The sequence below is a fragment of the Lottia gigantea genome, assembly GCF_000327385.1.
Source record: "Lottia gigantea unplaced genomic scaffold LOTGIsca_2, whole genome shotgun sequence".
Classification (NCBI taxonomy): Eukaryota; Metazoa; Mollusca; class Gastropoda; family Lottiidae; genus Lottia; species Lottia gigantea.
In genome coordinates this window covers 1906980-1919847 of record NW_008708400.1, presented here as the reverse complement: position 1 = coordinate 1919847, position 12868 = coordinate 1906980, and the positions used below count along the sequence as shown (strand labels likewise).

The 12868-nt window shown below is 30.8% G+C and overlaps 2 protein-coding genes across 2 annotated transcripts in view; both read left to right on the top strand.

Moving 5' to 3' along the window:
* LOTGIDRAFT_228259 (hypothetical protein) overlaps nt 1–1559 on the top strand; it is a 12482-nt gene extending 10923 nt beyond the window's left edge. Inside the window, exons 21-22 of the mRNA XM_009053237.1 lie at nt 815–942; nt 1095–1559. Of these exons, the coding sequence (XP_009051485.1) occupies nt 815–942; nt 1095–1253 (287 nt within the window). The 3' untranslated portion in view covers nt 1254–1559. The remainder of the gene's footprint in view (nt 1–814; nt 943–1094) is intronic.
* A 2778-nt stretch (nt 1560–4337) lies between these two features.
* Nucleotides 4338–7408, top strand: LOTGIDRAFT_181607 (hypothetical protein; the record flags this gene model as incomplete). Its single annotated transcript, XM_009053236.1, has 6 exons — nt 4338–4443; nt 5217–5386; nt 5670–5852; nt 6100–6201; nt 6688–6828; nt 7277–7408. Coding segments are annotated over exons 1-6 (786 nt in total), but the record flags the coding sequence as incomplete, so codon positions are not given.
* Nucleotides 7409–12868: the final 5460 nt, after the last annotated feature.

Here is a 12868-nt window from a genome sequence, read left to right as displayed (position 1 = left end):
TTAATGGCGGATTTCACTTATTACCAAACGATACCATTTTTTATCGGCCGAATTTCCTTATAATCCCAAGCGGTAATCGGAATTCCAAGTGTCGTCTGCTATATTATATTCCAACGAATGAAGTCACGTGATCAACTAGCGGATTTCGTGTCAGCCGAAAATTTCTATGGAACACAAAGTGGACCGTATTCTTGTTTCAGTGACTTTTAGCAATAAATCACGCTACGTGTCTTATTTTGTCAGTCACTATTTTTTTTTTTAGTCGTGGTTCTTTGAAGGAATTGACACTAGTTATAATGAATTGATATTAAAGATAAATACTAAGAGAAGTTAATTATACCACCCGGTATTCGTACAACGTGTTTTTCTAGACTTATTTATAGATCAAACATTGTACACGAAAATGAGTGACGCATTCTGCCGCCATTGCCGAGTTGGTTGCTCATGAAATATGGGTCAAAGTGAAGGATTCATAAAGAAAATCGAAATAAACCAATTTTAATTATTTTGTAGAATATCTGAGGAAACATCTAAGACATAAAATTTTTTTTTCGTTTTTTTAATTTTGATGAAATTCAGTGTTGAATCCTTATATCCACGAAAATAGGTTACACCACTGTAGTTTCACTAATAATTAATAAACAATATCTTTTTTGATGAACAAAGAATCCATAACGGACAATACAAGGCAGAGTTCATATTGAAATTTTTAAGTAAGCTACCATTGATTTTTGGAAAGTGGCTGTTCAGACGGCAGTTCACTCTACCACAAAACTGTTCTTTTTTAATCAATAGTCTTAAATTCTGATTTTAGCTCATAGACAGCAATTACAGCAACAGCAGATTCAACAACGTCAATTACAACTGCAACAGCAGCAACAACAACAACAACATCAAGCATCGAATCAGCAACAACTACGTCATCTATTACTCAATCAACAAGTAAGAAAACCATTTTTTTTTTCTAATTGAAGCTTGAGACAAACTTTTGTAAATTTAAGAGTCTTAATTAAAAAGAACCAAAACAAATATATTCTGTAAAAATGGTATCGAATTAATATAACGGTACAAGCAATATTAATCTTTTGTTTCAGCACATGCGTCAGCAACAACAGATTATGATGCAACGAGGTGCAGCTCCCCCTCAACAACCTGGTGTCATTCCTACAGATGGACAACAAAACATACAGATGCAGCAACAAAATCCTTCTCAGAACTTTATATCTGATTTTAATTTACCAGATAACTTTTAAACATTTCCAAAACAGAACATAAAACACAGTAGTCAAATCTGATTGGCCCATGAAAATAACGCTTAACTTTTGGAGGTTGGATAAATATTCACGTATTTTGGTGATATTCTTACTTTACATTTCTGATCTAAGAAACAGGCTTGAAACCCTATATCAGAAATCACGGTTATCATTGGCTTTTGACTGGACTGGAATCCAGCGTAATTTGTAATTAAGCAAAGGCATAGTTGATCATCCAAGACTAAATCATAACAAAATAAGTGCAGTCCACATGATTTGGGGGTACAATAACCAGTGAAGGAAGCTATACAAACCAGATTTAAATTGTGTTTATTACAACTGATACTTCTCAAAATGAAGGGAATTGCTTGTTTCTATGTTTAAAATCCCATATATCTTCCTTCAACTATAATTACCCACATAGCACTTAATATGAAATAAAATTGTGATCTTCCTTTGCATTACTGAATCTGGTGATAATTTGATGGCATTACTCATGAAATGAGTTTGTTTTGTTAGTATATCTTTAAACCTGCAACATCATGCAGATTCACATCAGATGCTGTCACTTATTATTGAAGGCCATCAATTTATTTGCTCTGGTTGTGTTGACACATTGATTATTATACATTAATATTTCAAACGGGGACATATTCCAGAGACATGTACAAATATTATACTAATGTCAAACTTTTGCTTTTTGTACTTCCTGAAACAGAGCATTTGTTTGTTAAATTATGTTTTAATGGTGAACATATGGCTCTTAGGAATGTGTCCAGATTCAAATATTAATGAAAGAAAACAAAATATATTAAATTTTATTGTAATTTAAAGATAAATTTAAAATAACTTCTGTTTTATATAGATGTGATTTTTGTTTATTTTTTGTTTATCATCCATTTGAGATGGAATTATTGTATATTGTTTATCATGTCATTATTTTTATGCCAAGCATTATATCATATATCATTTTCTCATATATCGTAAAACAATATTTTTGCAATTTATAAATTATTAATGTAAATGCAAATTTTAAAGATATTTTTCCAAGAGTTTCTCGAGGTTTTCATTATTTTCTGTTCTGACTACTGTAATTAGCTTTTATAAACTCTTTCATTTCTTCTTTAAACACATTCATTTTTCAGTTTCATTTTTAGTGCTAAGCACTTTGAATTTCATCATTATCATGTTTATAGAGTTTTATTATTTGATAATCGGTGGTATATTTCAAATATGAATTCAAAACATGATATTTTTGTATATTGGAAATGTTTATATCTATTATCTATATTTGAACATATTTTCTATATAGGTCTGGACCTGCCAAACTGGTTGAGGTCAATTTATTTTGTATTTTTTGTCAGCTATTTATTTGGGAGAAATCTCTTCAACTGTTATGTTGTGTGTTAAGGATATATTTATAGGCTCATATCATCACTTCAAAGACTTCAATATTAAATAAGAAATCATTGGCATTATGTTTAAAGATTTCAATGGCAGACTTCTGGCAAATTCTTTTTGAAGGCAAAATTTTTAAAAAGTTTTATTTATATGAAGAAAAGAAACCAAAATTTAAAAAAATCAATGAACAATTATCTCTGAATTAAATTATGAATTTATATAATTTAATTTATATAGTATGTAAATAATGTATATTATTATCATATAATATTTGATAAAAAATAATTTTATACTGAAATATTTGTATTATTTTTAAAGGAATTTAAATTGTGGAATGCCAAATGAAATAAGGTGTACTTGCAGCTATTTTTGCTCTTAAAACTGGGTGCAGTGAACACTAAGGTCTATATTTCCCAAATAAATTCAACCATTCGCAACAAAGCGAATTGGCCATTGGGTTACATCTCACTCGAACTAACTCATAGCTGCATGACTTAGGATAGCAGGAATGTAATTGTTTTCTAAAAGAGCATAAATTGTACCCTGGAGAGTATGATTAAGTTGGTTTTGGTAGTCTATATTATTAAGGAAATCATCTTGTTGAAGCTGATGTAATTCTTGAATAATTGGTCCTATATACTGGTTATGAACTGGTAGTCCAGGAATCCAGCTTTGACTACATGATTTGGTTGATCTATGACGATTTGGGTGTGTCCTGTTTAATCGTGGTACAGGAACTGAAAGTCAGAATTTTAAGGTTAAAGCTTCTCAAAATATCTTGCAGATTATTTAGAAGCAACTGAATTAGTTTCCATTAAGTCTTTCAATGTAGAGTTCAAAGGCATAAAAAATACATTATCATTATAATTGCTAAAATGAAATCATGAAGACAAATGTAAAAAGAAGGATAATTATGTTCCTTGCATAAATATTTTCTGACGTATGTTTAGCAATCCCATCCTTAGCACTTTACAAAACTATTACATCAAACTCCACTGAATATTTCACTAAGTAAGTAGGCCTTTCTAAACAAAACAAAAAACCAGTAGGCCTACATCTGGATTCTGCTGTCAAACATTAAATGATGAAATAACTGATTCATTACCTCTTTGTACAATGCCATGACCAACTCTTCTACCAAGTTGCTCATTGCTGGTGGCAAAGTGTGTGTCATTCACACTATCTGTAACTTGAAAATCTCTACCAAAGTTTGGGGGCAGCAAATCTGTAGAGACCGAACAGGTTAATATAAATGTGCTGCAATATCTAAACGATTTTTATAATTGATTCATGTTGTATTAGGCAAATATATTGGATCAATATGGGTATTAATGAGCATAAGTTTTAGCCAGATATGTACCCAATTTGGTACTTTTATATCTATCATGCGCCTTGACATTAATCTATCATGCATATTGACTGATATTATAATTTTTAGAGTATATTTTGACATACCATCATTGTTCTCTCGATTGACAGTCACAACTTTTCCCCGATACCACCAAGCAAAGATGGCCAAGATACTCAGCATGAGAATGGTTCATTTTTTCCATTCATGATGAACCATACAAGAGTTATTAGAGCGATTTTAATCTTGGACAATACAATGACGCGGCATTTCTACTTTCGTTTTTCTAAATAAAACCGGAAGTAAACAAACGAGTTGTCTTCTCTTCAAGTATGGCGGAGGAGGAGGACTCGAAAAATGAAAAGAAAAGTTTATTACAGCGAATGTTGACTTCTATTAATGAAGAGCGAAAAAGAAGCAAAGAAGATCCAGAGGTTATAGGTAAGAGATGATGCCGAGCTAATTTTCATTGATAGATTGTGTCATTTTGTTCATAAAATGGCAAGTGTTGTTATACATTTTTGTAAAATTGTGTCCTCTCAGAAGGCCTGTGGTTAGTATAGATTCTGAATTGTTTTACCCACACACAACCTTAAAGTTAGAATATTGGTTGCTCCCTTTCTACAGGAATCGCTACTGTGGACTACAGTTATTTTAGGCAGTGTCAATGTTTATGTCATCTTCAGAGGGTTCATTTATCATATGACATAGATCTCTAGACTATGTCACATGACCGTTGATGGAAATAATATAATTGGAATGGATGAGTCATATTTCTGTGGAACCAGTAACTGAGCTAGAGATGACAGGATCAAATAATTCCTGTCTCCTACCTTTTTCTCATTCAATACTGAAGCTTCCAACTTATCTTTTAATTAAAACATTTTTTATCCAATTGTTGTTTATAGTTATAACCTTAGCTTTAGGGGCTAAATCTTCCAAATAGAAGCTTACATAAGAGGAGTTTAAAAATTTACTCTGACGGAATGATATTTACATGAGAGAATGCAAACAAAAACCCATGATTGGAGATGACAATAGCTTGATTCCAAAATTTTTTAGGTGAAAGTTAAAGAATTGTTATTTGCTATTTTGATGATCATTCTTAGTGAAATATTGAGTAAATTGGCTACGTACTTAAATAGGTTTTGAATCAGACTTTGATGTGTTTAGGTATCTTCATTCAACCACAGTTGATTTTTTATTTGTTTTAGAAAAAATTGATGATGGATCCTTTGAGTTTGTGGCTGTGAATAGGTTTTGGACTGATTTATTTACTGAATATTTTCTGGAATCTGAAGGAACAGAAGAGGAAAAGCGAGATGACATGTTATTTTATGTTCGTAAAAATCAACAAGAAAAGGGGAAGCCTTCAACACTGCAGGTGACCTTAATTAACTTTTTAAAATCTTGAATTTTCAATTGGGTTTTAATTATGTCTATTTCATAATCTGCTCTTCAAAGAAGATTCAATCCTTCAAATTTGTCTCCTGAAATAATGTCATCGCTTTTGAGTAGCTGAAAAAGTGTTCCAGAGCATACAAATGGAATATAATAGAATAGATGGATTTCACATTTAAATCAATAATCTTACTAATGCCATCAGGAGAGTTTAATTTTCCATCCAATTCGGTTACTAATATATCTTCTTGATTTTTCTATTTTAGCCTGAGATAGAAGTTTATCGCTGGGTATCTAAAAATAAACCATCTATAAATGATGGTAATATAGACTGGGAAGAAACTGTTTATTTAAATATTATATTACATCAATTTGAATATACTGTCACCTGTGCTATTTGCACCAGAACTAGTGATAAAGACTTACAAATATTACGCAAATTCTCACAGGTAAGATTTTTTAAGTTAAAGGGGAAGTGTGCAAAAATGTACAATGTATATAAAAAGTTGTAGATGAGGCTAAAGGCAAAACACATTTATTACCAAATGAAGTTCCTTAATTCACAATAATAAATCATACATTGTTGAACAGTGGGATTCAAAATTTAGTCACAATTCTGCTTTTATGAAACTTACACTTTCCGTATCAAGTACTCAACAAAGTGCTTAGACTATGGATTTATTTGTTATATTTCAGCGTGTTTATCCTTCACCCAGTAAACGAGAAATGTCTGGTAAGGGTACAGAAGAAAAAATTACTTACCCTAATATATTCTTTACTGTTGATAATTTTGAAGAGGTAAGTGCTTAATTAAATAAATTACTTTTCAAAGTTATGGAAATATTTCATAGAAAATGTGTTTCTATATAATCAGTATTATTATCATAAATACCTAAAAAAGTTTTGAATTGAAATGGAGTTTTAGTTCCTACTTTTCTGTACCTGAATCGGTTAATGAAGGCACACAATGTCAGGTGGTGTGCAATGAGCAAAATTTTGCCAGAACAGCAGCTGTTGAGGGATCTATAAAAATCACAGTGTATAATATACTCGGTTCATTGTCCCGTGCGAATGACTGAATGCTTTTTCCATGACATCACTGACTGCAGGAAACCTGGTTGAATAATCCAAAGGTATTATCTCGACCCATGCCTGGATTGAACCTTTGACCCTCAGCTTATCAAGCAAGCATCATCATTTGAATTTGATAATCAGAGATATCAGGCATATAATAGATTATAACTACTGTGTCAACTGTTCATGCTCACTCTATTATCTTTGTAGGCCTTCCAAGATATAGTAGTAAGAGATAGTGAGAGTGTAGTAGTAGAATTAGTAGCTAGTGATAAGGATGGAGATCATCAGGGTGTTATATTTCTTGGTTCAGTTAAATATGATGCTTTAAAAAAGGTGTATGATGGCAAGGTAAGGAATTATAGCACGAGATTGATATAGTGTTATAGATATTTCTTTACGTCTTACTTTTCTGCACCATGCGGGCTAATGAAGACAGCCGGACATTGTGGAATATTATCAGGAAGGTTTACATTCTTATAGCCAAAGTTAGAGGATTTAACTTTTATCAGACAAGTTACTAGTACTACAAGTCAACCATTTTACTTTCAATGTTATACATGAGGGACGTCTGATACCACAATTTAAAAATAGTTAGACAAAGATCTGTTGACAATATTGTTGGACTTCATGCACTTTACTCACATTCTTCTGTATCCATACCAGATACTGAGAATAATGATTTCCAATTCAAGATTAACTTACATGTGTCTACATGAAAATAGTATAAACGAAGCACACACATGCATTTCTGTCAGATATATTATCACCAGTTGATTTTTTTATTATTAACTTTCAGCTAAGTTTGTCATCCAAAATGGCATCCAGAATGACACTAGGTTGGTTACAGAATAATAATAAACGTGTAGAGTTTTTACGTATGAGAGGACCCCATGGTAAAGGTCATGCTGAGATGGCTGTCAGTAGAGTCAAAGGCTCTGGTCCTGAAACTCCTGATATTGAAAACTTTCCATCAGAAGATTTTGATGATACAGTAAGTTTTATTACATTTTGGTTGGTTATTATATGTTTAAATGAGAGTTTTGAAAATGTCTCTATGTGTATTCCTCTCTGGCTTGTTTCTGGCATTACAAAATATTTTGGTTCTATCTTTGGGCTTTTATTCATATGAATAAATCAAAAGTTGATTGTGTATTATTCTGTTTTTAGAAGCAATTCTTATGTGCATTTTACACATCTCTAGGCATCAATTTTAGCACAATATCACTCTTAGAATAGTTGTCATTTAAAAATTTAACATGATTTTTACACTAGAAATGTTTCAATAAAATGTGAAATAATAACAGGGTAATGTTTAAAAGATATGGGTGATAATAACATCAAGTCTCATAGTAACAAAGAATGGTGATCTAGACTGTCTTCAGAACTTTCTTGTCTACTTTAATGACTTGTTTAAATTACAATACAACAAAGAACCAATTACATCATTAAGTTGTAGGAATTGTCCAAAAAATCTACATTCTTGAGGAAATCATTTTTATATTTTCAGAATCAGTATACCCATCGTAGAATGAGTGACCCTAGTTCTGGTATTGGGTCGTTTGTCCGTGGAGGTTTTAGGTCATTAAGTATGAAGAAATCAAGGTCAGAAACAGAAAATGTAGATGAATCAAACAGTGAAAATTGTCAAGAAGTAGAAGCTGGTACATTACAAGATGGTATGTTTAATTATTGTACAGGGTCCTGTTTCACAAAAACTCAACTTAGGATATTTGATTGTTCTAGTCATTGGATTATTTAATCATGATAAAAATAAATTTAATCTAGTCTTATTAACCAATTAAATTTCTGTATTTCTCCAAATTTATCTTAGTTTTTGTGATATAGGTCCCCACATCATCTGGCGATTTACACAGAATTTCATCTGAACCATGACAGTCAAATGGTTGCAGATTCTGACCACCCGGATCAACTATAAGTCTTGTCTGTAACTTGGACTTGGACAAGCTTCATCTATATTTGACTACAGCAGTAAGTTGTGAGAAATGACCGAAGTCAAAAAATGGCATTGGTATTTGTATTCAAAAGTATTTCTTTTATAATATTTATTATAGAACTAGTAGAAGGTGCAGATCATTATAATGGTTTCTGGGGTAAATCATTTGGTCAAGCCTGGCATTGGTTTAAAGAGAAAAGAAGAGCTAGTAGTGTAGCTTTAAATGCCTACCTGACATATATTACATTACCATGGCATCGGATAGTAGCAGGTATGTTGTGTTATTTATTAGATATACTTGTATGAACACAAACTATACTGAACAACATGTACAAAACATTTGCTTGTGAAAATGGGAAATCAGGAAACAAAATTTACAAATTTTTTGAATGTTACCTGAATAAAAGATGCTGTAAATGCCAGATAATTAATTGGGGTTGCTATCCCATGAGATCTCGGTCAAGTTTGAAATTGGTAATGATGGGATGAACGGTTTCAGAATTATTGCCCTTGACACGTAAAAACACGTTAAATTTGGCTTGTATGCCTGATATAGGCTGCAATTTTTATCTGATCTTGATGAAACTTGGTATGCATGTATATATTGATGAGATCTCCGTCAAGTTTTGAAATTGGTAATAATCGGAAGAATGGTTTCAGAGTTATTGCACTTGACTTCGTAAAAACGCGTTAAATTTGGCTTGTTTGCTTGATAAAGGCTAAATTTTTAATTGATCTTGATGAAACTTAGTATCCTTAGTTATTGCTGTTGACTTAGTAAAACACGTGAAATTTGGCTTATGTATATATTGATAAGATCCCAATCAAGTTTGAATCATAATCGGATGAATGGTTTTAGAGTTATTGCCCTTGACTTTTGCTTGTAGTCATGATACAGGGTGCAGTTTTTATCTGATCTCAATGAAATTTAGTATGTATGTATATATTGATGAGATATCAACTACAAGTTCAAAAATGGTAATAATTGGATGAATGGTTTTGGAGTTTTGGTCCTTGAATTAATTCAATGCGTCTAATTTGGCTTGTAGGCCTGATAGAAAATACATTTTGTATTCGTTTTTCGATGAAACTTGGAAATTAGTAACAATGGGGTGATTGGTTTCACATATTAAACCGCTACAGATTTTGTTATCATTTCTGGCAGCTGGTAGTGGGCATATGTTACCTTGCATGCTTGGCAAGCTATCTTCTATCAATCCAACAAGTCACAAGATTCTCTTTGTTCTCTGCCCTCTAAAGAACATTATTTTTGTATAAGGTGATTTGTTATTCCATACAGTTAATTTAATTTTATTTATAGATGTATTAGATTCCAGACAGAAGCCAGTATTAATTCATTGACAGTTAGCTTGATACAGACTTTATACTCTCCTGAATATATTCATCAATATGGCTTCACCTAGCAGTCAGTTATTAAGCAAAAAGAAAACATTTCATATGGATTATATTTATTCATTATAAATGAAGTAGTTAACTAATAACTCCAGATTTAGATGTCCTAGAAAGAGTGATAATTTGTGATATTTAAGAATAGCTCAGTATTTGAAATAGTTAACTGGTCTCTTGGATGTATTGACTATGTATGGAAAAAAATCATATAATATTCCAATGAATTTTGCATACAAACAAATGTTTTTGCTTGCAGTTTGCAATCAACTGAGCTTTAACATACAAACTACATATATACATCGTGCCAAAAAAATTCAAGTTAATCTTAATATGTCAATCATTAAGTATTTATCAATAATCAAATTGATCTTTTCTGATACTCTGATGAAAAAGGGTTGTAAAATGGTAATTATTTAATTATAGATATGATCATGTATAAAAAGTAGCCTATTTAAAAATTATTATAAAATGGATCATCAAAAATCTTTTTTATTAAGCTTGTCCCAGATATTTGTGATATGTTATCCATGATTTTTGGATAAAAATGAAAAGTGGCTGAAGTAAATGTATATGCTGAATTGCCCGGCTGAGATTTGACTGTGCCATCTTTCTCTATCAAAATATTACTACCTTGTCTGGTATATTCAATGCAATCTATCTGAATTATTCAATGAATTTTGTTGTTCTATGATGTCCCCTATCTTCTAGATGAATTTTGTACACATTGACATAGAAGCTAGTCTTCATCCTATATAACAAGGCATCCATTCTGATTTTTATTTCTGTTGTTCGTTACGTATATTATTATTTTATAACATTCCTGTTTTGACCAAGAATATATTTTGTGATAGGATCATATTTGTGATAGCATCATATATAGCATCATATTTTGTGATGGCATCATATATAGCATCATATTTTGTGATAGCATCATATTTTGTGATGGTATTATAGTTTTTGATAGCATCATATTTTGTACCACTACTGAGTTTAATTGAGTTTGAATTTAACTTCTGAAAAATAAGAAATTGAATTCAAGTCTTCAAAATCATCTTGACAAAGAGACATTTTTATTGCTATATCATCCATTAACCATTGCAGAAATATTATGAGAAGTCTTCAAATCAATTATAATTCAAGAAATATCTTTTTATTCAGAATGTTTTGTTAACATATATTATATTATAGTGTATAATTCAAAAGTTTGTATGCTTTCTAAATCTAAAATAAAGCTCTGAAACAATATTGAGTATATCATCCATCAAACTTTAAAAAAAGAAAAAAAATTAGTAAAATTTTCATGCAATAGGTTTTTTGAAAATAAGACCAATAAAGGACCAACGATGACTTCAACAAATGGTTATTTTCAGAGAGCTTTTCTGGGGACTCAAATGCAAATCTTTTGCTGAACATTCCTGGTGTGATTTAAATGCATTTATTTGATAATTTCATACATCCTCATTCTCAGGGAAATTTTCACACCCATCAGCTAAATTATATTCACTTTTCTCAATGTGGATCCTTAAGTCTTGGGTTTCAATTCCATTTTAGTGTCACAACCCTGATTTGGGCATTATTTTTACTAAATTTGTCAGATATTTTTATTTTTCCAGGTGTTTGTAGTGATATATGAACTTAACATGAAATATTTAATTAACTCTAACTTGTATTTGTAGTAAATAAAGAGGATAAACTCAAAAGCATTTCTACTGAGGGATCTGGAGCCAGAACTGCTTTGGTTTCCAAACTCTTAAATTTCTTCATTTTACGTAGAAAAATAACTGTAGCATGTCCATTCTGATTAATTTGAAACTGTTAAAAATGTCTTTAAGATGGAAACTTCTTTACAATATGTTTGAGTGTCGTCCTTGCCCTTTGTATTAAATAAAATTATGATTTCAAATATCACCTATACCTGTACAATTTATTATGTGACATAACTGAATTGATACCCTCCAAATTAAAACATTAAACATCAAATGGATGACACTCATTTGTGTATTTTCTTGCAAAAAATTGCGGTCTTCACCAACATTTTAGTAAATTTGTCATTGATAGTTGTGAAAATACATACAAACAATTAAAAAGTATTAAATGTGTTCACTTTTAAGATTTTATTATATATTTTGATTATTTATGATTGAACAAAGCTTGATATATTATTGTAAATCATTGTTATATAGTGTATATAGCTTATTATGAAAGTAATGTATAACTGGTACATGTTAGACTTATGATTGTTACTGAATGTTAGTCAATGGATAGTCAAATTTCTTGGTAGAATAATTAATATTATGGAAAAAAAGTTAATTGAATTGTTAATTTGCATTTTTGTTTACTGTAAGCTTGCATATATACAACTCACTTTTGTATGATGTTCATTCGTGTTTACAAAATTATTGTGTACATTACTCACTTAATATAATATGCATTTGTCTAAACTGTCAGCTTGTGTATGAAACTCACATGTGTAGAATATGCACTTGTTTTAATACATATTTATTTTACCCACTTTTGTACAATGCCTATTCACTTCTGTATACTACACACTAAACTTGAGTACAAATTTTTATGTGACTTAGCTGAAATATCTTAACAGATCAAAGTGTTTATTTTCAAGATAATTTTTATCAAAGCTAGTAATAATTGATTTAGATAAAGGGTTGTGTATGAGTGGTATTGTGTACATGTGTAGTTAGTTATGACCCCTCCCCCCTCCGCCCTCTATCTCCCCCATAAATAGAATAGATTAGTATAACTTTAATGATAGAGTAATATTAATGTCTTTCTGATAAAATCGGCTTCATTTTTTATGAAGAAAGAATTTATAAGAAATTTTGTGATTTATTAAATAGAAATCCATTTTGCTTTAAGAAACATAGAAATGCTTTGCCTGTAGGTAATTAGCATAATTGGGTAACTTATGTAGAGTTAGCGCCATTTTGTTTGTTTGTTTGTTTGTTAGAAAGATTATGTTTAAATACATTGTATTTTGTTGTAGAATTGTAATTGACTACAGGCAAT